General features: G+C 36.6%; 3 protein-coding genes across 3 annotated transcripts; 1 reads left to right on the forward strand and 2 right to left on the reverse strand.

Annotated features, from left to right (window-relative positions):
- Window positions 1-2,795: 2,795 nt before the first annotated feature.
- On the reverse strand, window positions 2,796-7,782 carry rnf103 (ring finger protein 103). Its single transcript, XM_026279704.1, has 4 exons — window positions 7,113-7,782; window positions 6,879-7,021; window positions 5,716-5,831; window positions 2,796-5,092 (listed from the first exon to the last, which is right to left on the reverse strand). The coding sequence occupies exons 1-4, from the start codon at window positions 7,336-7,338 to the stop codon at window positions 3,607-3,609; spliced, it is 1,971 nt and encodes a 656-aa protein (XP_026135489.1). The 5' UTR covers window positions 7,339-7,782; the 3' UTR covers window positions 2,796-3,606.
- Window positions 7,783-9,028: 1,246 nt separating this feature from the next.
- On the forward strand, window positions 9,029-15,337 carry mxd3 (MAX dimerization protein 3). The gene is made up of 6 exons (XM_026279706.1): window positions 9,029-9,215; window positions 9,855-9,957; window positions 10,639-10,668; window positions 11,092-11,206; window positions 13,556-13,721; window positions 13,957-15,337. The coding sequence occupies exons 1-6, from the start codon at window positions 9,146-9,148 to the stop codon at window positions 14,070-14,072; spliced, it is 600 nt and encodes a 199-aa protein (XP_026135491.1). The 5' UTR covers window positions 9,029-9,145; the 3' UTR covers window positions 14,073-15,337.
- A 243-nt stretch (window positions 15,338-15,580) lies between these two features.
- prelid1a (PRELI domain containing 1a) lies at window positions 15,581-18,775 on the reverse strand. Its single transcript, XM_026279705.1, has 6 exons — window positions 18,632-18,775; window positions 17,855-17,973; window positions 17,491-17,716; window positions 16,735-16,848; window positions 16,422-16,500; window positions 15,581-16,320 (listed from the first exon to the last, which is right to left on the reverse strand). Exons 2-6 carry the CDS (start codon window positions 17,941-17,943, stop codon window positions 16,199-16,201), a joined length of 630 nt encoding a protein of 209 aa, XP_026135490.1. The 5' UTR covers window positions 17,944-17,973; window positions 18,632-18,775; the 3' UTR covers window positions 15,581-16,198.
- Window positions 18,776-24,523: the final 5,748 nt, after the last annotated feature.

Consider the following 24,523-nt stretch of genomic DNA (forward strand, 5'->3'; position numbering starts at 1 on the left):
GAAGTTCTTCGATTTTTCTAGACATCATCTCACTCTGTCTTGCCCAACCTTGTCTTTCGAAAGTAAATGCCTCGACCTGTGCTCTTAACTTTTGCAATTCTTCAGAGCGCGCCTTTTCAATTTCTTTTATGCTTGTTATCGCGCGTTCGTTTTCAGCTATTGTCTCTAGGTCATTTTTGCGAAGAAGGTAGATGATGGCAGTCGGGATTTTTTTATATTTCGCTTTAGACGTCAATTTTTTGCCCTCGGCCAAAAACCAGGATATTATTTCATTGTTCTTCCATTTAAGGTTGAATCCTTTATCGTTTAAACGAAGAAGAGTGTCTTTTATTTGCAGGGCTTGAATTTCCATGATCTCCTGATCTACACTGTCGCTGTATTGTCCCTGAAAAGCCATGTTTCCCCAGTTAATTCTCCCCCCACCGGATTTCTACGGTCTCCGGTCTAACAATGGGTATGTCGACCCGTTCTAAAAATGTGTCTATATGTGAGGTGCAAAAAACTTTCCCTCAACACTTCTAATAGGAAAAAGGAACGAACTTACCACAGCAGTTGTAGACAGGGAAGAAGGAGCTCAAACCTCATATTCTCTGTGAGAATCAATCTGAATTTCGCGCTGGAAAGACGTCACTCGCCTAAGTAGGGAGATCACGGAGGCTGGTCACCACTGTAAGGTCCAGACACTCGGCCCAAGGAAGGTATCCGGTGCTGGATGAAGGTTTCCTGCGTGTTCTGTCTTTCAGCGCGTAAAGTTATTCAGTTTAGGTTAAACTCAAATCTGACTCCATTTTATTATTTAATCTGACTCCATTTTAGTATGACCTCGAATTTAGGTTGAAATGCAAATTGGTTGTATGCCTTTTTAATTAATATTCTTCTGACATTTGATTATTCTAGTTAACTCTATTTTTATATTAACTCATTCATTCGGGTGCTCATGTTGCTAACAAGGATACAACATAATCTACTAGTCAATAATTATAGAGTAAGACAGAATAGAATCAAAATGTAACAATTTATTTACAGTCAGGTAGATATGTATTTTGCCAATTACATATCCAATTGAAACACATCAAATCATATCAATATAAAACATCAAATTCTCAAAGATGAATCTACAAGTAAAATATGCATACCTGACCTTAGAAAATACATAGTATGAAGTGAAGAGACACACAACACACTATGGGCTTTCTGGCTACAGAAATCGCCCTGATCCTTTTGCTGCAATCCTTTAAATACCTCAGACCAAGACAAACATCCCCCGAGATGAAGACAGAAACTAACAATTGGAATTTGCATTACCTCAGGTCCCAAGCCTGGGTGGTTTTACAACTCAATGGGAACAGGGGGTAATTTACATGGAGGGCCCCAGGAAAGGACACTCCCATCACAGTAATCAAGATATCTCTTGACTCTTCAGATCTGTATTATCTTCTAATCTACTTTTGTGAGAGTGAGACCATTGTACCAGTTGCACTGAGACATTTCCAATGATACTAGACATGGGTGTTAGTTCACTTGCATTGACATTTTCATGTAATCATTTTGAGCAGACTGAGTAGAAGGAAGAATGGGTGAAGGGATTTAAAATGAAACAAATGGCCAGAAGGGGAGGAGGGCTCCTGCTCCTCCACTCTGTGGGGTGTCTCGAAGATGCCTGTGTATGTTTGTATTGTCTGTTTCTCAGGAGCTCAAAGTATCTCAGGTTCTTTCGTCCTTACAGTAGAAAGAAATATTCAGTTTTAAAATGATTTCTTTCATTGACATGGTGCTTGTACACTCTTATGCAATAATCCATATTCTCCTATTAATCATTATTTTGCTCAAATTATAGAAAGCATGTGTCATTCGTTGAGACAAAGCTTCTGAGGTACATACTGTAGTTACAGTTTGTTATTAAACTGATGATTTATATTGATGTTTGGTTTGTTAGGAGGACAATATTTGGCAGAGATACATATTTCTATATACAGTACAGACCAACATTTGGAAACATTACTATTTTTAATGTTTTTGAAAGAAGTTTCTTCTGCTCATCAAGTCTGCATTTATTTGATCAAAAATACTGAAAAAAAAATGTAATATTGTGATATATTATTACAATTTAAAATAATTGTTTTTAAATTTATTATACTTTAAATTATCATTTATTTCAGTGATGCAAAGCTGAATTTTTAGGATCATTATCACATGATCCTTTAGAAATCATTCTAATATGATGATTCATTATCAAAGTTAGAAACAGTTCTGCTGCTTAATATTTTTTCAGAACATGTGATACTTTTTTTAGGATACTTTGATGAATAAAAAGTAAAAAAATAAAATAAAAAATAAAGCTATTTTTTAAAAATATAAATATTTTGTAATAACAATATACACTACTGGTCAGTAATTTGGGGTCAGTGTTTTTTTTTTCTTTCTTTTTTTAAATATATTTTTTAAGTATATTCAAATAAATAAACTATTATTTTAAGTTGTAATAATATTTCACAATATTACTGTTTTTTTCTGTATTTTTGATCAAATAAATGCAGGCTTGATGAGCAGAAGAAACTTCTTTCAAAAACAAAAAAAGTAATGTTTCCAAATTTTTAGTCTGTATTGTATATATACATTTGATATGGTCAATTATTGTAAGAGACATAAGGTGAAAGTGCAAGGAAGACTCATGCATCTTTAATATATAATGACTTCAGTTGTGTTGATTATGTGTGTGCTAACTCTGGTTTACTTACCATCTTAGTTTAAAATGTTAGTGATGCGATAAATCTGAGAGGATCCACACACACCACTGGTGGAAAAAAAGGACTTTATTGAACTGAACGAAATTACAGGTTTAAGTTCCCAAATCACTTTTATACTCTGATAAACAGCAAAAGTCAAGGGGGTAAATACTTTATTAGTGTTAGTGTCAAAATGCTGTTCTGAAATAAACAAACTAACATGCTCCAACAAAACAATAATTTAAACTGCAGATGGAGCCATTAAGAATTACATGTCAAAGCCTAAGCCATTTTCAATTGTGCACAGGGCAGTTTTGTTATGTAAAGCTATTCTTCATTTAAAAAAAAAAAACAATGACATGCCCAGACGGTTAATCCTTTATATAAAGACTCATAAGTCTTCAATTCCCCAATGACTTAGTAGTGTAGCTCAATTTTAGACAGATTATTCACATTTGGAGACACAGAACAAGATGTAATTCTCAAGTACATGAACATATGTATTCTCTTCTGTCTGACTGGGATGTAAGATGAATGCTAGAACAGAAACTTTTCAACCATATGCACTGAATATACCATTCAGTATTTTATCATTTGCATAATGTTGCTTTTAAAATCTATTCTTCATCTACGTACTAGGTATTTGACCCAAATCAAGTTTTTTTCCCGTAAACAATATAAAAAAATTGAATAACAAAATATTGGGAAGTATGAATTTAATTATTAAAGGTGCAGGTTAAAACCACCAACAAAACCCCAGGAGCCAATGCTATGAATCTAAAGTCTAACGATGAACACATCAAGTCATCTGTTTTTTTAATGTTTTTTTTTTTTTTTTAAATAAGTGCAGGAAGCAAGACGTAAAATAAATGGACAAGGGCTATTCTGGTTCAAGCTGTTCAGTTGCATGTTGTCTCGCGGGTCTTTTCTTGTACGATGTCCACCGGCACACAGGGCAGCAGTGCCGCCCACCAGCTAGCCAGACCACGATGCACTGCTGGTGAAACACATGGCCGCACGGTAAACCCATGACAAGGCAATCGGTTTCAAAGTTCTCGAGACACACAACACACTCAGTGCAGTGGAGCATGCCACAAGGCCAATGAGACCAATCAGTGTCCTGTTCCTCTCCACCAGACCACGTCTCTTCTGACTTCACTGCAGCTGAAAATCCATCACTATTATTGTGAAGAGCTTCTGAACTGCAATGATGTACTGCCTGGTCCCCGCTGGAGCCGCCATTTGGGTTTGTCAACGTTTTTTGTCGATCGTCACAGTCCACTGGGTTCCCCTCAGACTGAGCGAGTCTGAACTTCCAGGTGGGCAGGTTCTTGATGTAGTCTATTGGAACAAGCGGGCGAAGCCAGAGGTCTGGGAAAGCCAATCTTTGCAAAAGGAAATTGGGATCGTCGTCCCAGTCGGACTCAAAGTTCTGGAACGAGGCAATGGGATGCACCAAGTAGCTGGTGTACCAATCCCAGAGACTTGACAACCACTCTAGGTTGTTAGCGTTTTGGTCTTCGTTGCTACATCTTCTTTTCTTCTCAAAGTAGTCGATGAGGAGGCCATGGGCTAGATAAGTGCTGAGGAAGAGAGCTGGATGAGAGGAATAGAAGGTCCAGTCGGCCCGGACCCATGAGGCAATAGTAGTGGTGTCTGCGTAACGCAACAGCTTCAAGCTGTACTCATAAAAGTTATCCAGGTATGGAAGCTGAAGAAAACCAAGGATGGGCAGCCAGGAAATGATGAGTAAGGAGTTATAAGTCCCTAGTGTACTGATTAAAACCACAAAACGTTTAATGGTGGCTCCCTGTGTAATGAAAAGGTCCATCCAAGCCATTAGATTGACCATAACCAAGCTCAAAATGAACAAGTCGTTGACTTCTGGCTGTACGGACCGAAGAAATGCATCCATGGCATGCAAGGAGATGAATTCCCCGGTGCTGTTGCCGTATCTGTAGATGCCTTCTGGTGTTTTGAGGATGTATGAGGGCGTTTGATGCACTCCGATCTTCTCGAGACAGCTGGTGTTGTCCCAGTTGCGCACGTCGACGAAGATGAACTCGATGCGGCCTGTGAATTTGATGCTGAGAGCTGAGAAAAACGCCGGGGGCTGAAGCAGTCTGGCGAACAAGAACATCTTCACTGGCTGCTTTTCCGTCTGATACCAGTCATCCATTAATTGCTCCGAGAAACGTATGGTTTTGATGCGAGAGGCAACATGAGCAGTCATCCATTTGAAGATGTGCTCTGTTTCGATGCGTCTGCCATTGTACTCCTTCAACATGACCTTCCCTTTGGATGCATTGGTCTGCGGGACGGACATGATGAGGGTGGACTTCATCCAGCCCCGTTTATGGCAGTACCTGACAATGGGGAATGTAAACAACATTATTTTTTTCAGACATTGTCATTTGATCAGAAATATTTCAAATTCATTAGTTTAAATGTATTTACATATATCTTGTGTGGTTTAAAGTTAAATAAAAAATGTCCTGAGGCCAGAATGAAGGAAGAATATCTCATTAAAACTTCAAGTGTCATTTCACAGAATCTCTTAATTGCTTATTTAAACATTAATTATTAAAGCTATTTGGATTGGAATTATAATTCCTATTTTAAATACTTGTGTCCATTACATAAAATATGTAAATACTTGTGTCCTTGAAAATAATGATTACTACACTATTATGTAAAGTTATTACTTCTTGATTTTACTTTTTGGTTTTTGAGAAAAATAAACATGAATATCATTTCTTCATTTCTAAGAACAAGCACATACTTTTTTTTTTTTTAAATGTATATGGAGAATGATTTATAGTTTTGACATTTTGTAATAAAAAAACACTTTGGGTCAGCTGTTTACCAAACCGCACATTTCAAACATGCCATTGTTGGATGATCAGCTTCATGTTATTCATAACGTGAATAACAGACTACTTTCAGTTGTTACAGGTGTACTGCTGAACATAAGTTGAGTCTTTCTTACCTAGAGTCACTCGAGCAGTTGAAAGTGCCTGTTCGAATCCCAAACTGAGAAACTTTCTGTACCATTTTGCCCCAGTTCGCAGTGCTCAACAGTGGATTTCTATCTTGGGCTATTACCTAAGAAGCAGAACATTAAGTATTTGTAAATTAAGTAAAAGTATTTTATTTATATTTTATGCATTATGTAAACAAAAACATATGTCTCCAAAAGTACCACACATATCTATTTTGTTTACAATACATTTAGGATGCATAAATTTGGGATAATGACTAATAATGATAATGGATCCGGTTGGGTTATACTCTCACACAAGCAGACATCTTAAAGGGATACTCCACCCCAAAATGAAAATTGAGTCGTTAATCACTTACCTCCATGTCGTCCCAGACCCGTAAAAGCTTAATTTTTTCTTCAATTTCAAATATTTTGGATTAAAATCATATGCTGTGTATGTTCTTCTGTGTCAGCCACGAAACAAGGATGCGCTGTTTTCTTTCAAATCAAAGCTAAATAAACGTTAATACGCGGCTGACACAGAAGAGCTAGCGCAGCATACAGTGATGTGGAGAGACACAGAGGAGACTGGTGACAAGGGAATTGCTGAATAAAGTTATTATATTTGTTTTCTTCCCTTCACAAAAGTATTCTCGTCGCTTCATAATTTTACGGTTGAACCACTGATGACAGATGAACTATTCTGATGATGTCTTTCATATTTTTTGGACCTTGACACTGTTATTTTTACTTTATTTTCATCATAAAAATCTTAAATTGTGAGAAACTAAGCTTTAACTGGTTTGGAATGACATGGGGGTAAGTGATTAATAACAAAATCATCTCTTTGATGTGTGTGAGGACAGGACAGAGACATTACATTTTTTTGAAAGGAGTAGGTTGAGTAGGCTGTGGTTTCATTTTCTGTACCGCCTCACAACAGTTCATCTAAAAATGAAACTTCTTTAACTACTGTCATGCCTTTATCTCGTTCAGGCTGCAAAAATAAAATCATAACAGCAACATAAAAGCTGCCTGAACGATCAGAATTCAATTTTTTAACTGAACAGAATCTCAGTTCTGAATGATATAGTAAATAAATAATACAGTTTAGTAATCCATTTTGGGTGAGTTTCTCACCTTTACACAGATGTAAGATTAATACTAACCTGAACTAACCAGATACCATCTTTAGTGTCTTCCACTAATTCATAAAAGTGCATCTCTCCATTGAAAGTGGTGCTGGAGTCAGATCCCTCTGTCTCCTTCTCATTCTTGAGAGCAGAGTACAGCTCTCCTTGCATCAGCTCCCCTTCAAAAGCAAACAGGGCATGAGTATGATCAATCTGAAACTGTACACAAGTGTATACGTGTCAGCCAAAGTATTGTTTGGAGACCCTCACCCGAGTTTTCCACCAGCTCCCTCACATCCCTCTTCTCGGCCAGGCCGGAGTATCCCAATCCACGACACTCCAGGATGGTTTTGAGTTTCCTGAAGCTCAGTGTCACCGGATCCACCAGCTGGGTGGCGAAAATACCCGTCTCATACCAGACGATGGCTTCAAAAAACCGAGCCAGGATGAATAACATGAAAAAATACAGGAGCAGAAAGAAGAGTTTCCACCACATTTTCTCTCAGACGGAAGAGTTGTGCTTGTGATCTAGCTGATTTGCATTGAAAGTAAAGTGTTAGGCACTGGCGTTTTTTATATGTCTCCGGCGAAACCGTTCAAGAGACGACTTCCTAAGCAGATAAGAATCGTTTCCATCGTGTTATATAATAACGTGGAGGCAGAGCGTCAAAACAAGGCTTCAGATGAGGGTCCTTCAGGAGCAGCAGGCCAGTGTGTTTGACTCGAGAGCTCACGCGACTAAACTAACCGCTGGATTCATTTATAATCATTTACCGCTCTGTCGCGTTTTCCAACTAATTCTACGAAAACGATATTGTGTTTGCGATTTTCGAGAAGAGTAATGTTTCGATGCGTGTGAGTAACGTTAGTGTTTTCCGCAGGCTCTGGCTGATGATCAGCTGGTGCGAATAACAAACTGACGTCACACTGTTACTTCCGGTGTAAGAATGCGTTGTAAAATGAAAAAGACGCCTGTAACGTTAGGCCTCGTAAACCCTTTCGCGTAAGATGTATTGAAAATTAATATCTGCTCATTTAAGTATTGTTTAAAATATTTTACTATTGTTATTGCACATTTTGTTTGTAGATTAAAGAAAGGTACCATTTATTGTACTTGTTTTTGTTTAATGTTTTTCTTTTTTTCTGGTTTTTAATTTACATACTTTTAATTACATTATTTAAGCATTGATATTTATTATTTTATTAAATTGTGTATTTTGAATTGTCATGAGAGACTTGTTTGAATGTGTTAAATGTTTTTATTTGCATAAATAAATGTTTCATAAAATAAAAGCCTTCGGGATTTCAGTTTTGTTGTCCTATATTATCTCACTTGTCACATTCAATATTTATTACACAAGAGCACATACTAATAAGATCAAGGTCTCATTATCATGGTGGGTGTATCATTATACGTTAAACATTATTTTAAATATGCATTTTTACAATTGAAGTAGACATTTCCATAGACATTGGCACAGTTCTTCTGAGTCTGAGTCTGTCTCAGTTTCATCTGTTTCTTCATGTTATTCCAGACAGACTGATGATGGTTTGGAAATGCAAATTGATATTTCCTACTGACACACTACAGCAAAAGACAGAAATAACAGACTTAAAACCATTTTTTGTTTGAAAATACTAGTTTCCTAAGACTTTTGCAAAGAACTGTATGTATATATGTTTGTGTGTGTGTGTGTGAGTGTATATATATATACACACACACATATATAGATAGATAGATAGATAGATAGATAGATCACTAGTTAATTAAAAATATTATTTGTTCAATAAATTTTATTTCTTATTAAAATATAATTGCTTAAAATACGTTTACAGTTTTTATCATATTCATGAGAATCAAAAAAGTGTAACAAAATAAAAGCCCGAATTATGGCCAAGGCCAATAAATTTCAATCAATTGGCTTGGATAAAAAAATATTTAAATAACATATAGTGAAAGTTGTCCTCGTCTTTAATTAAATCTCCCATCAATGGCCAAGCACAAATACTAGTATAACGTTTTTTTTTTTTATGAAACTTCAATAAGCACAGTCAAATTACAGTGATGACTACAATAATAAACATGAAAACCTAAAACACAAACAAAAAACAAAAATATGCATACATAACGTGCGTTGTTTTTGTGTCAGTTGAAGGGAGCGGTCGCGTCAGCGCGGAGGGGGGCGTGGCGTGACGCGTCTGACGCGAATGACGTGGCGAGCTGGATCAGCCGAACTCTGCTCTACACTTCAATAGATCAGTTTCGATCTTGGAGCTTTCAAAATAACATTTGTTTGTCAGAAATGGAGGTTAACACATGCAACATCCAAGTGCTTCTGCAGGCAGCTGAGTATCTGGAGCGGAGGGAAAGAGGTATTAGACGCGTTATTTCTTTCACATTGTTTGCTTTGAAACCGAAGCCGTTTTGGACAGTCTAATGTTTGCTTGTGTTTTGCACAAAATCATTAATGTTTGCACTATTTATTTACTCATGTGGGCACTGGCTGTGCTTTATTTTTTTTGCAGAGGTTTGTTTGTGTATCTGTAGAGCGGTAAACATCGCTTTTGTTGCTGATATTATTGTGTTATTTGGCTCGGTGACCTACATTTCAGTTCTGTGTTGTACACAAAGGCGCGAAATCGTCATAGATTTGAAAATGTAGCAGCGCTGTCCGTTATTCTGCTACAGTTTACAGCGGTTCATCAAAGACGTCGCGTGATTACTGGATACATAGTTACAGTGGAAGCACTGATTTCAAAATAGTCAAATCGTTCGATGGCGCCAAAACCAGAAAGCGGTCTCACATACAGCTGATCTGGTGATGAGATGCTGACATATAGCAGGTATCGAGTATGGTAGAACCTTCATATTTGGCTGTCTTCTCAGATTTATAATCAGGCAACGGTCATATATCCGAAATCATTTAATTTTTCCCTTGTATAAAAGAATCGTTTATAAAATTAAGTAGGCCGGGCTATTAATCACTCATGTGATGTATTATTCATTTTCAGAGGCCGAGCACGGTTATGCCTCAGTGCTTCCATTCTACAGTAAAGGAGTTACAGATAAGAGAAAAAAGCAGAAATCAAAGAGTCATTCGCCTGGGAACAGCAGGTGAGTGTAAGGTGTTGTTTTTCTATTGTACAGCTCTGAGCATCTTCTAAAACACTGATTCTTGTTATTCAGACAATATTTAATTTTATTCTACAACGATCCTCCACTTTTGATCTTTTTCATGTGAATGAATGAATGAAAGGTTCAATTTAAGAACTCTGTAACGTTCATTAGTTATAGAATGAGTATTTTGTTCTTCTATGAAGCAGCTCTGGAGGAAACAGTGATGTCATCATCCAGCTCAGTCCAGGGGCTAGTTGCATAGACTGTGTCTTAAGAGCTAGTTTGACCAGCTAGCAGTTGCAAAAGTTGTCTTACTTTTCCAATACAAATAAGACCTTTTCATAACTGAATTAAAAAAGTTATGACCAGTATTGAAGAAAGAAAAATAGATGGCAAACTTTTTAAAGACTAGTCTAAACCGTTTATGCAGCTGGCCTCAGTTCTCATCAGTAGTGTCTGTGCAATCAAGTCAATAATATTGCTAAATATTCAGTGTCGCCAAATATTAAGTGCTGAATTGATTATATTAAGTACTTTTAACTGTAGGTGAATCTAAATAGAAGGCAATGTCTACAAAATGCTTGTCCACACGGATCTAAAAACAAAACAAAAAACAAAGTGAGAATTTAATATGAACAAATGTTATGGCTAAGTAAAGCTATTGGTTCTTTGTTTCAGGTCTGTTCACAATGAGCTGGAGAAACACAGGTAACTAAGTTTTATTTTGCATTCAGCAATATTGCAATTGTGCTATTGTTCTACATATTAGTACAGTTTTTCAGAAATTAGGTCCCATCATTGTGGGAGTGTGATATTGCTTTCTGCAGCAGTTCAATAAACAGTTGCTGTTGAGTAAATTTTTAGTCCGATTTTGCCAAATTAAAAAAAGCATTAAGTTTTAAAACGCTATGCTCACATACTGTACTCTGGTCTGTAATGCATGAACATTGACATCATAGGGAAAAGTCTGAGTGCGATTGGAGCTCTGTTTAGCCAGTCAAATTTGAGTACTAGAACTAATGGTTGTATAATTAATTATATTACACATTTAAGCTGGAGTGAAATGAAGTGTGTCTCTGTGGTTTTGCATGTGGTTAAGTGTTATGTTGCTGCATGTGTTTGTGATTGTAGGAGAGCTCAGTTAAAACATTGTTTGGAGCAGCTGAAGCAGCAGGTTCCTCTGTCCTCCGAGTCATCTAGAAACACAACCCTCAGTCTGCTCAGACAAGCACAGCTGCACATCAAGGTGAGTCACCTTGACCATATCAACAAAATATCAAGAGTGATGATTTACAGAAGTATAAATAAAGAGAGATCAGATCATTTGTTGTCTATAAAATAAAGACAATTATTTCAACTGAGTAATTATGGAAAGGTGTGGAAATTATATATATAAAAAGGCATGTTATCAGAATTTTGTTGCAGTGTAGAATAGGTTGTGAAACTATGTTAAGTGTTTTAGAGTTAGTATCTGGCAGAAAATAGCATGCACATCTCAGCAACAATCTTTAGTATTTGTTACCCAGCAAATGCTTAAAGGGGTCCTATTATGCTCTTTCACTTTTTGAATTTCAGTCAGTGTGTATGTTTGGACATAAAAATATCTACAAAGTAAAAAATCTGAAAGTCCACTCCATTTTGTTTCCAAAAATGTCCCTTTTCAAGAGCTGTAACGAACGGCTCGTTTTGAATACAGCGTTTGTTTTTTGGGTTTTTTGACATCACAAAGCGGTCCATTAGAATATCATTAAAACAATCCCATCTACGGAAATTCGAATGGTTGTGGGATGGGGAGGGACAGGTCATGGTTAGAACGCTTGGTTGAGTGCATCAGACAAGACGAGGAAGAAGTGCTTCATTTTTTGTAGTAAGTAAAGAAATTCATAAATAACTATTAAAATTGAATTTCAGAATTTTTTAATTTTACGTAATACTGTTGCACTTATCTGTACATATAAATGCAGTTATTTTTAGGGGTGAATCCATAAGCTTGAATCCATATTCAGAAAGGCACAGAAAACAAATAAGGCTTTCTGTTATATTACAGTACATAAAATTGCACTTACCAAATAAACAAAGTAGGAGAGAGACTTGACGACAATGGCAAATGATTTGTAGATTCTGAGCACCACTGACAAAACCTCTAATCTTGTGAAATGTGTGGTAAGTACTGGCACATAGTATAAACAGTACATGCAAAATCACGAATCTCAAAAGTGAAAGTGAAACTAAAAAGCAATCGCAAACTCAAAAGCAGTTTCAATGCCATGTATAAAAGGCTAAAAGGCTCCCAAATGGCTGCAATTTATGTAATTACCCATTGATATAACTGGGAGAGAAAGATCTATCTATCTATCTATGTACGTACACATATACATTAAAGGACCCCTTTAAACACATTATGTAATATGTATATTTTGCCTTTTGAAATTCTATGCTTTTATTGGCAAAAAAGAGACAGCAAATTCATTTCCACAGAGTTTTACGTAAGTAAATGTTGATTATTAGTGAAATAAATTGTAAATATAATTAATATAATTTTGGCCATTCTGGTTGAAGATCCCTGAGCAATAACCCTATGAAAATCATATAGTTCAATTAAACTGTTTTATTCAAGGCCCTTTTCCATTGTTAATGAAAAGTAAAGTTACATCTTTTGATGTTTGATTTCCACTCTGTTACTCTGCGAGTTTGACAAAAGAAGCGTTATTGGTGGATCTGAAATGTGTGCTGTACCTTCTATGGATTTAAAGCCAATCATTTTTTTCCTGTGTTGTTAATAACAAATGGACAACAAAGTGGGATTAAAATTAATACAGTATTGACATTTTCTATCAATTTTCTAACCGATTTGACCAGATTGTTTATATCCGCTGTAGAATTGGTCATTCTATGATGACAGGATTAAGTTTTTAATACTAGGGGAAGATCCTTCAACATGTTTTCTCTGTCGAATCCCTTTATTTATCCCTGTATGTGTGTTTTTTTTTTGTTTTTGTTTTTTTTTCATTATTCAGTTAATTCTTTCTGAGAGATTTTTAAGTGTTAAGCCAAATACAGTTTTGGAGTTTTTAGCAAAAAGAAATTCTAAAAACATGATATAATTCAGCCATAACATTTCTCGCCACAGAAGCTGGAATGGCGTAAAACACAAACTAACTCAGTGAGTTTGCTTCTGTTTCTTACCATCAAGCTTAAACTATATCAAGTATTTATGTAACGCATCTCATTTGTGTATGAATGGTTGTTAGATTGAATAGGTTATTAAAATCAAGTTACTGTACGAATCCTGTTGAGTGAGTGCAGTGCTATAATGGCAGCCTTTGCACGCAATTCTTCCCTTTTGGAGGATTGCTATTACAAGACTAATGTCCAATTTAAGACAAATGCTTAAAAATAAATGCATACATTGCAACAGAACATTTAGTGGAAATGGTTTACAGCTGTTTTTGTCTGCCAGCAAAGAAAGGAGCTAACCTAATTAATCAATCAGAGAGATGTGAATCAAGTCATTGTGATCCTGGTGAGATGCATTGAGAGACTGGATGAGATGCAAACAGAAGGTTTAACGGTGGCTCTTCATGTGCGCTTGCAGAAGCTGCAGGAACAGGACGAGCGTGCAGAGCTGCTGAAGGACCGTCTGCGCTGGGAGCAGAGAGAGCTGCGCACACGGCTGGAGAAACTGCAGGGCGGTTCAGAGAGGATGCGTAACGACAGCCTCGGCTCAACGGTGTCCTCCGAGAGATCCGACTCAGAGAGAGGTGATCATCAGACGGACCAGATCTTCATATTCCTAAATGAGCTGTTAGAGTTCAAATAGAATCAGTTAAAACAATTGAATTTAAAAACACACATGCACACACTTTTTAAATGAAAGTTTATATTTTTAAAAGATTATTCTATTATGTCAGTTTTTTTGTTTTGCTCACAAGCTTTGTGTAATGGGGGTAGAGTTAGTCACATGTGTTGTTGATCATATTTGCTTGGAAATTGCAGAGGATGTTGAAATCGATGTGGAGAGCATGGTGTGGACTCTGGAGTCAGACGGTTTGGGCTTATCACATGCTGGGGTGGACCACAGCTACTCTACCTCTAATCACAGCTGGTTATGACCGGCCCAGATCTACAAACATCACAGAACGGTATGAAACGTTTGATGGGCTTTAACCATCGTCACCACAGAACAGCCTTCTGTTGCTGCCACTCTGAAACCATCAGCTGCAAACAACAACTAAAGCATGACTGGAATTGATTTAGTGTAGTGTATTCTTTACACTAATGGCATTATGGTGCTCTAGTATGCTATACACTCATGAGATTCAAGTGTAACAATTTTGGTGATGCTTTATTTCCACAGAATGATTGTTTTTTTCTGGATTAGTCATGGTCACGCTGTACCCGTTAGTTGTCTTCTCTCCGGCTCATGAGTTTAAGTTTAGGGTCAGCCTGCAGTACTCATGGCTTGCACTTAAATGTTTAATATCCAGCTTATTTAATTCTGTTTCAAAAGTCAAGTTTTGATACATTGCACAAAGCATACGCATGAGCACTTGTGATGTCTCTTTAGGTGTGTTATTTCTTTCAAGTTTCCTAATGTGTGAAATTGCAGATTATGTCAAAAGCATTTTTTTATTTTTCACTTTTAATATTGCAATATTTTTTTTCTAATTGAAAAATTATTTCAAGGGTTGTGGTGCTGCAATTCATAGGGAAAGAATGCTTTCCTTTACAGCCATGCATTTGTTTGTTTCTATTGGGTAACGGTACAGTTGGGTTTGAAATGATTGTTATTTAACTACTATCAGCATCATAATTTTAATGTAATTTTACTTTGTTTTGGTCGTGTGCTTTGATTCTCTTCGGAATCAGAGTTGGTGCTATTAAAACACCCAACAACGAGCTGTTATTTAGAGCCCTAAGCAAGAAGCCTGAAAAATAGAACATAGTTAAGTGTTTTTCTTTTTTTTTTTTATATATATATAAGTTGAATCCCTTTTCCCCTAAAATGTGTTAGTCTGCTCATGCAAAATGTTTCTTTTTTAATGCATACCTTTGAACTGCAATTCAGTATGTTGGTAGTATTGACAAAATACATGGGCTGTATTTGCAAACTGTTCAGTATCTGCTCATATCAGTCATTTATGCAAACTATTATGAACATGCCTTTGTTTTTAGATGTTTGTACAGTAATTGTTAATGTACACAGCAAAATGTACATTGTATATAGTTCTGAACACCAAATGCCTTATGAACTATTCGTATGTCATTGGACCAGGAACACCTTTGTATTTATGTCTCTCCTTGTATTCATATGTAGCATTTTATTATTTTTGACCAACATAAGCCTTTTGTACATATAAATATTTTATGTATTTAATCTGACTTATTGTGATTTTGTATACGTTATTTATTTGCATCTCAGGAGCTTGTTTGTAATATATTAGTCTATATATTTTGTCATATTAGACCCAAAGAGACTAAATGTTGGGCTATTTTAATGCTATGTTTGGTTTAATTTCTCTAGAAAATATGAGCGGTATGAGATTTACTTGATCTGCTTAAAATGGTGTTATCTCCCATTCAAAAGTGATCAGAGAGAAAATGAAATGGGAAAACTATGTCCAATAGAAAATATTTAATGGTAATACCTGTTGATCACGAACAATTAAGAGCTACAAGACATTGCATTTCTTTCAGGCACTCAACATTGGACATTTGTTTGACAACTTTCACACTTTTAATTAGACATTGCCTTCTTCCACTGCAAACCTTTCTGGCATATGTTTTCACGTGCCAAAGATCAGACTCTGCAGATCTCTAGATATCATGCCGGCAATGACTGCTTGAACCGTGGACCCATCGATGCAGTTATAACTTCAATTTGAAGCAACAGATCACATTGCTAAACAAGGCAGATCACAGACCTCAGTAAGTGTGAATGTGAAGATTCAGAGGCCATGTTTGAAATACATCGACAAAATCAGAGAAATGAAATTAATTTAGCAATCAAAAAAAAAATGCAAACGTCTCATGTAAAATCAGGAGCAGGTGGAGGATGGTGCTGTATTAAATCAAGTTTACAGGAGAATTTCAGTCGAAGAGAATATGGGATTCACTAAATGCATTCGGAGAATCCAGACAGGCATGATTTGATCTTCTCAGCTCCTGGTGAAATGCATCTCACATCCATGGAACGGCACGGCTCTTTTCAGAAGTCACCTCCAGGCGTGTGCGCTCATCATACATACTGCTTCTTTTGAGCTTGAGAGGCTAAATCTTTGGCTTTCTCCTTGGCAGCGAGTGCGGTCTCCCGTGCCTTCACAGTTGCGGTTTCTGCCAGCGTTCGTGTGGGCATTTCACCTGTGCAGTAACGAGATCCAGCTTAGACGACCATGTTTACAACAAAATGAATTAAACCATTAATCTGCTACTGCACGCTTGAGCTCTAGCTGCCAGCTTACCTTGCATCTTGGCCAGGACGTACTCGAAACCTTTCATGGTCTTTGTAACGCTGCTCTTAAACCGGGCAAGACCAAATTCCTGAAAATGGCATAGAAAGAGCGTTTTCTGCCAAGTGTTGTGGAAGTTCCAGTGATGTAATTTAACCGCAGACTAAACAGCTGTTAGCTATAAACACCCCGCACGATCTTCTGCATCAACGCTACGATCCAGGCTGCAGAATGTTTTTAAACAGTTCACACACACTACTGTAATAAATCTCTCTTTGAGATCAACACAACCGTGTGTTGTTTAGACGCCCCGTCACCCGCTGACCTGAATCGCTCTAGAGAGGCCGTACAGTTTGGAGGAAATCCAGGCCTCTCTCTTGATCTCGGTCCAGCTGATGTTGTCAGGGTTCACTCTGTACACACAGCGCTCTTCAACACTCTGCACAAAGAAAACACATCGTTAACCTCTAATGGTTCATGTCTAGTCAGACCAGTGGATAATTAAATCATAGTCAGTCCGAGGAATCCTACAAAATCACTATATTATAGAAGTTAAATAACGACAACTGTATTTGAAACAAAAAGCATGCTGAATTTTACTAATAATGCAATGCATTAAAATGAAAGCACTGTTAATGCAATGCAATATTTATTTTTTAATTAGTGCAATTCAACATCATGCTATTTTGCTTCAAATACATCTGTCATTATTTTTCTTCCATGCCATATTCACATATTCAAGTGGCAGCAGGTGAAATATTATTCATCGTTCGTCTGCAAGTTTCTGCATATGCTGTGATTTAGTTAAGAAAAAGAGAAGTGTCTTTAAATGAATCCCCTTTAAAGCCTCACTTTGGCCACTGTGTTACTTCTTGTGCTGATGCTTTGAGCATGTTACACATGTTTTAATCCACTACATTTGGAAGACAAAGTCTTTACTGTCAGAAAATTACTGTCAGAATACACAACATATTAATGGTACTCAAAAGAAGTTTAATTTGTATTTCTCTAGATTTTGGGGTGCAATATCTCTTGGACATGTTGTAGTCAGTAATCTCTGTGAGACAGGACGAGGGATCACCATCACACGAGCGTGGCTGATGTTCCAGGTGAGCGTGGTCATGGTCCTGCCCTCGGGATCCACTACGGAGTCCTCAATGATGTACGCCTTCTGTGCCATGTGAGCAGGCAGGAACTTCTCCGCCCAGCGAGGAGCTCTGCTGGTTTTGGTCAGGAGACGTCTGGAGATCAGACGGTTGTCCGGAGTGACCTCCCGAAATATGATGTCTTCAGTTAAAACATGATTGCTGAGGAATATAAACACAGACATTATATAACATCACATAGACAGTGGTTATAAATATAGAAGTATAAAAATATTGTATAAAATAAATGCATATACATTGGGAGCTGTAAAAGATGACAGATGTGTGTATTGGCAGTACCTGTAGGGGTTGGGGTATCTCTGCCAGAAAGCCAAAAACACTTGGTCCCATGAGCTCTTCAGAGAGCCTGCGCAGCTGAAATACTTCATTGTTCCCTCTCAACCTGACGGAGCTAAAAACTGCAACAAAACACACAAACAGCAACTGGTTGAACACTAAAGAATATAAGTCAAACCACAGATTTCGAAGACAGACATGAAGGAAGCCTTAATTATGATGTGAGGCATAAGAATGAATAAAATAGGTACGTGCAACTTTAGCAATGGACTGACAGATAAGAAGCATGAGCTGCATACCTACACATGTCAGCTGACCTGGAATATATATATATATATATATATATATATATATATATATATATTATGAGAGCCAACAAAATTGCTGTCTATGCAGGCAGCCAATTTGGTTTTCAGACTATAATTTTAACAAAAGCTGTTCAGAAACTGGATTATGATGCTATGACGCCATTAAGGTACATTAACCACTGGGTTTGTCAAGAGGGTGCCTAATAATCCCAGACAGCCATAGCATTACAAGTTGTAAATTACGGCTATATATAAGAGAGATTGAATTATTAATATTTTAGAAGCAGTAGTATAATATTTTATAAGCTATGTCTTCAGCTTTACTTGAGCTGGAGCTGAACCGTTGGATGAATGTCACGCGCATCTGCTGCTCGTGCGGCTAACGTTAGCTCGCGGCTAACTAACGCATGTTTCCTCTTTCTGAATGAACGAACGGAAACAGTCATTAACATGAAAGCGAATGAGGACTTACCAGAGTAACAGACAATGAGGCGCTTTGCGAAGTGATTTTTCTCTACTCCTACATGCCGCGACCCGCCGTGTGTCTCGTCTACATGACTGTACGTGACTGAAGAAGAGAAGACAGGAAGGTCATGGTCACTTACGCCACTTCCGGAAGACCATGCACGGTACTGCACTGTACATGTAACGTCCCCGCCTTACCATAAATTTATTAATATTGTTACATACATTTAACGCGAATTATAATCTAAATACACACGTTTTGAAGAGTATGCACACACACACACATATATATATATATATATATATATATATATATATATATATATATATATATATATATATATATATATATATATATATATATATATATATATATATATATAAAAAAATATATATAGATATATATATATATATATGTATGTATATTTAAATTAACTGTTCCCTCCTGGTGTATTGACCTCCTCAACTCCGAGCGGCTGAGTCCTTAGCCATCTTCAAGAATCAGCTTAAAACACATCTTTTCCATCTTTACTTGACCCTCTAACTTTAATACTCACTATTTTAATTATATTCTTTAAAATAAACTAACTACCTTTCTAATGTTTTTGTATTCTATTTTCTTTCCATTTATTATGCAATTGTGTGTGTGTATATATATATATATATGCACACACACACACACACACACACACACACACACACACACACACACACACACACACACACACACACACACACATATTTAATGCACTGCAAAACTAGAACACTCGTGTAGTAATTAATTGTACCAACAGAGGGAGCTGCGCCACTAAAAGTTAGCGGTGAAGAACGTAACCTGGACGGCAGAGCACTAGAGACACCTGGGCCCAGTTTTTCAAAATGTTTAATCCGGATAAAATTGATCCGGATTTAGTAATCCTTTTTTTGTGATGCGTGATCACCTAATCCAGCTTACTTTTGGAGCCAGTTTTTTAAAGCAGCATCGGATTTGATCAATCTGATCCGGATAGGAACTTTTCAGGATCACCAAATCTGGATAACCAGTGCTCAAACAGGATAGGAAATCACAATGTAGAACTATAGATATGTAAAGAGCAACAAGTAGAATAGCCAGTGTGGGGTTAATATAAATTTGTTTTTTATTTGAAATGAAAACCCACACATTTAAAAAATAAATAAAAACAAGAAAAACCCCACCCCATCCTCTTCCAGCAGTCCGCTCATCTGAGACCTACAACACAAACACTGTATATTGAGGATATTTATAACAAGTATCAAGTATAGATGTATTGAATTAAAAAAAAGACTTAATGTAAAAAAATATTTTCGATTGTGATGAATATATATATCAATTAGTGACAGAATAAAATGTATTGTTTTTGGTCAATTTTGACAGCTGTTTGGGGGATTATTTTATGAGGGCAAACTCTTTCTACTTTGCTGTAGCCTATACTGAAAGGCTGAATACGTTAAAGTGAGTGAAGTGACATTCAGCCAAGTATGGTGAGCCATACTCAGAATTTGTGCTCTGCATTTAACCCATCCGAAATGCACACACACAGAGCAGTGAACACACACACACACACACTGTGAGCACACACCCGGAGCAGTGGGCATCATTTATGCTGCGGCGCCCGGGGAGCAGTTGGGGGTTCGATGCCTTGCTCAAGGGAACCTAAGTCGTGGTATTGAAGGTGGAGAGAGAACTGTACATGCACTCCCCCCACCCACAATTCCTGCCGGCCCGAGACTAGAACCCACAACCCTTCGATTGGGAGTCCAACCCTCTAACCATTAGGCCACGACTTCCCTGAAAGATGAGGCCCCAGCGAGGACTACCTAATCCTAAGCCTACCTAATCACTGTAGCCTGACGGATGAACAATAAAATTAAAACCTTATGACTAAATAGGATATCTTGTAACATACTGCATGATCCAAATATAGTATTATTTGATACATTAGAGAGTTTTCATTACATTTCTGCCATGAAATCCACGCTGAATCCACCCTTCTGATGGGATCAGTTTAATCCAGATTTTTTGGATCAAAGTGATCCAAATCCTACAAAAAAGTTCTAAAAAAACCCAAACCAAAGGTTTGATCTGGATCAAAACCGAGATTGGATTATGTGATCTAATCCGGTTATGTAATCCGTTTTTTCTTTTGAAAAACACATTTTCAAGATTTGATCCAATCCATTATCCAAAATCCTACTGGATTACTTTTGAAAAACCGGCCCTGGTCTCGGTTTTGATCCGGATCAAACCTTTAGTTTGGGTTTTTTTAGAACTTTTTTGTAGGATTTGGATCACTTTGATCCAAAAAATCTGGATTAAACTGATCCCATCAGAAGGGTGGATTCAGTGTGGATTTCATGGCAGAAATGTAATGAAAACTTAAAAAATTTATCAAATAATACTATATTTGGATCATGCAGTATGTTACAAGATATCCTATTTATTCATAAGGTTTTAATTTTATTTGTTCATCCGTCAGGCTACAGTGATTAGGTAGGCTTTAACGCATTCAGCCTTTCAGTATAGGCTACAGCAAAGTAGAAAGAGTTTGCCCTCATAAAATAATCCCCCAAACAGCTGTCAAAATTGACCAAAAACAATACATTTTATTCTGTCACTAATTGATATATATATTCATCACAATCAAATTTTTTTTTTTTACATTAAGTCTTTTTTTTTTTTAATTCAATACATCTATACTTGATACTTGTTATAAATATCCTCAATATACAGTGTTTGTGTTGTAGGTCTCAGATGAGCGGACTGCTGGAAGAGGATGGGGTGGGGTTTTTCTTGTTTTTAGTTTTTTTTTTTAAATGTGTGGGTTTTCATTTCAAATAAAAAATAATTTATATTAACCCCACACTGGCTATTCTACTTGTTGCTCTTTACATATCTATAGTTCTACATTGTGATTTCCTATCCTGTTTGAGCACTGGTTATCCAGATTTGGTGATCCTGAAAAGTTCCTATCCGGATCAGATTGATCCAATCCGATGTTGCTTTAAAAAACTGGCTCCAAAAGTAAGCTGGATTAGGTGATCACGGATCGCAAAAAAAGGATTATTAAATCCGGATCAATTTTATCCGGATTAAACATTTAGAAAAACTGGGCCCAGGGGTTTTAGGGTAGTTACTGTGAGGGGGGTGAATTTGTTTTATAACTCATCTGTTTAAATTATAATAAGCCTTAAAGTTCTGCATAATTAAGGGCGAGACTATTAGAGTTCTATTTTCAATATACATGTTGCCCCTTGGTAATATTATTAGAAAATATGGAATTAGCTTCCACTGTTATGCTGATGATACTCAGCTATATATCTCAACGAGACCAGATGAAACTTCTCAATTATCTAAGCTAACAGAGTGTGTTAAAAATGTAAAAGATTGGATGACAAATAATTTTCTCCAATTAAATTCGGATAAGACAGAGATATTAATTATTGGACCTAAAAACCAGTACACAGAATCTTGTAGATTACAATTTGCAACTAGACGGATGTACTGTTACTTCCTCTACAGTCAGAAATCTGGGTGTTATATTAGACAGCAATTTGTCTTTTGAAAATCATATTTCCCATGTTACAAAAACTGCATTCTTCCATCTTAGAAACATTGCCAAGCTACGAAACATGTTATCTGTTTCTGATGCAGAAAAGCTAGTTCATGCATTCATGACCTCTAGACTGAACTATTGTAATACACTTCTAGGTGGTTGTCCTGCTTCGTCAATAAACAAGCTACAGGTCCAAAATGCAGCAGCTAGAGTCCTTACCAGGTCAAGAAAATATGATCATATTACCCCAATTTTACAGTCTCTGCACTGGCTACCTATTAAGTTCCGTATCAGTTACAAATTATCATTACTTACCTATAAGGCCCTAAATGGTTTAGCTCCAGCGTACCTAACAAGCCTTCTACCACGTTACAACCCATCACGCACCCTAAGATCACAAAACGCTGGACTTTTGGTCGTTCCTAGGATAGCAAAGTCCACTAAAGGAGGTAGAGCCTTCTCACATTTGGCTCCCAAACTCTGGAATAGCCTTCCTGATAATGTTCGGGGTTCAGACACACTCTCTCTGTTTAAATCTAGATTAAAAACACATCTCTTTCGCCCAGCATTCGAATAATGAATCTCTTAAATTGTGAGTGTAGTTGCATCTGATCAAATGCACATTCTTATTCTTTAGCTTGGGTTAAACTAATTAGTTTTACTTTGTTGGATCAGAAGCTACGCTAATGATGTCTCTATTTGTTTCTATGTTTTGGTAACTAGGATTTACACAAGCTCCAGTCTGGATCCAGAACACCTGAGAAGAGATGATGCTGACCCTCAGAGGACCTCAGATGATGCTAACCCTGAATCAACAACAGAACTAACAAATATTGCTACAAGTGTGACTGAATCATATAATAATTGCTGTTAATAATGTTCATCATCTAGCTGACTACGTCTTGTATTAATTTTTCTGAAAAATCCTGTCATACGTGTACAAACTGACTGTCACCATTTATAAGCTACTACTAAATATTGTAGAAACATAATTTTCTGTAAAGTTGCATTGTAACGATTTGTATTGTAAAAAGCGCTATACAAATAAACTTGAATTGAATTGAATTGAGTGACAGGTGGATTGCCGCTCCGTTGCGCTAGGTGGGCTTGGTTTCAGCAACCAGCTCCCGCTTTTTTGCCCATTTTCGATTACCCCAGAGTGACGCGGTCCGCCCACTTTTGGCTTCAAAAACGCTCTTCGGAAACCTACGGGTAACGCCTCGGGCACTACGTCCATGTTTTCATACAGTCTATGGTAGTTACACACTAGGGTGGGAATCGCAGGGTACGTCAAAATACGATATGAATCGCAATATTTGTCTCACTATACGTTCATTTTTAGGGACATTTGGTAAAAAAAATTGGCATGATTGGGCAAAATGGTCTTTAAAGAAAAATAGTCATATAACCATCTTCATGGTCAAAAAAATAAACAAAATATATATAAAATGGCAAAACCTAAAATAAGTTTTGTCAAAAAATACTCATATAATCAACTATGGAAAACACAGCCCTAGACCATGGTATTATTTACATATGATTATCTTTATTTCTCCTTCCAGATTGACCCACTCTGCTTTCCATACATTGATTGTTTTTAAACACATTTTCTCTTTTTACTGCAACAAAATTTAATTTCATCAATAGATGTCTGTTTGGTCTGTCTTGAGCTCTCTGTCTGTACTTTTCCTAAAAGGATGTCATTCATTATTTAATTGAGCATAGATCATGCTGTTAGACAAGAAATATTTTCTGCATAAAATGATAAAAACTAAATTCCAGAATTAGGAATTTTGATTTAGAATTATTATTTTTAAATAATACATAAAAGAGAGAAAAAAACTTGTTTGCTTGGTCTGAAAAATTATTTAGCAATTATTTAGACCTACATTTCGGTTTCTTTAGATGATTTCTTTATCTTCATTCTAGACAAATACCTTCTGTCCAATAGAGGGCAGAAACTGATTAGATTTATTCCAAGCCTGACAGAAAAAAATAACCTAATAATCCTTAGTTCTTATCAAATAAGTCATACAGCTGCATTGCACAGCTGCTTTGTTTCGGTGAAGAAAAAACCACATTATAGGAATTACAGTAAGTTGCTAGTACACACTAGTAAACCCCTATTTGCACACATTTGTTCTGTGCTGTAGAAAAAACTTATTTAGTTACATAGCTTTTTTAAATAGCCATATTTCCAAAAAACACCCCATCATGTTAAAAATAAATGTTAAATATAAAAAAATAAACTCTAGATAAGACAGATGAATGTTATAAACACACTAAGAACCATTGTCTGGTATCTGTTTTATTCTTCTGTGTGC

This window comes from Carassius auratus, chromosome 14 (assembly GCF_003368295.1).
Source record: "Carassius auratus strain Wakin chromosome 14, ASM336829v1, whole genome shotgun sequence".
In the NCBI taxonomy this organism is placed as follows: Eukaryota; Metazoa; Chordata; class Actinopteri; order Cypriniformes; family Cyprinidae; genus Carassius; species Carassius auratus.

Excerpts from the sequence above, each read along its gene's own strand:
- rnf103 (XM_026279704.1), bottom strand. The coding sequence starts at position 7,338 with ATGTGGTGGAAACTCTTCTTTCTGCTCCTGTATTTTTTCATGTTATTC. Across the intron at positions 5,832-6,878 it reads ATGGTATCTGGTTAGTTCAG|GTAATAGCCCAAGATAGAAA; the intron begins GTTAGTATTAAT and ends TCTGCTTCTTAG. Across the intron at positions 5,093-5,715 it reads AACTGCTCGAGTGACTCTAG|GTACTGCCATAAACGGGGCT; the intron begins GTAAGAAAGACT and ends CCCCATTGTCAG.
- mxd3 (XM_026279706.1), top strand. The coding sequence starts at position 9,146 with ATGGAGGTTAACACATGCAACATCCAAGTGCTTCTGCAGGCAGCTGAG. Across the intron at positions 9,958-10,638 it reads CATTCGCCTGGGAACAGCAG|GTCTGTTCACAATGAGCTGG; the intron begins GTGAGTGTAAGG and ends TCTTTGTTTCAG. Across the intron at positions 13,722-13,956 it reads GAGATCCGACTCAGAGAGAG|AGGATGTTGAAATCGATGTG; the intron begins GTGATCATCAGA and ends TGGAAATTGCAG.
- prelid1a (XM_026279705.1), bottom strand. The coding sequence starts at position 17,943 with ATGAAGTATTTCAGCTGCGCAGGCTCTCTGAAGAGCTCATGGGACCAA. Across the intron at positions 16,849-17,490 it reads TCAGCCACGCTCGTGTGATG|AGTGTTGAAGAGCGCTGTGT; the intron begins GTGATCCCTCGT and ends TTCTTTGTGCAG. Across the intron at positions 16,321-16,421 it reads CGTCCTGGCCAAGATGCAAG|GTGAAATGCCCACACGAACG; the intron begins GTAAGCTGGCAG and ends GTTACTGCACAG.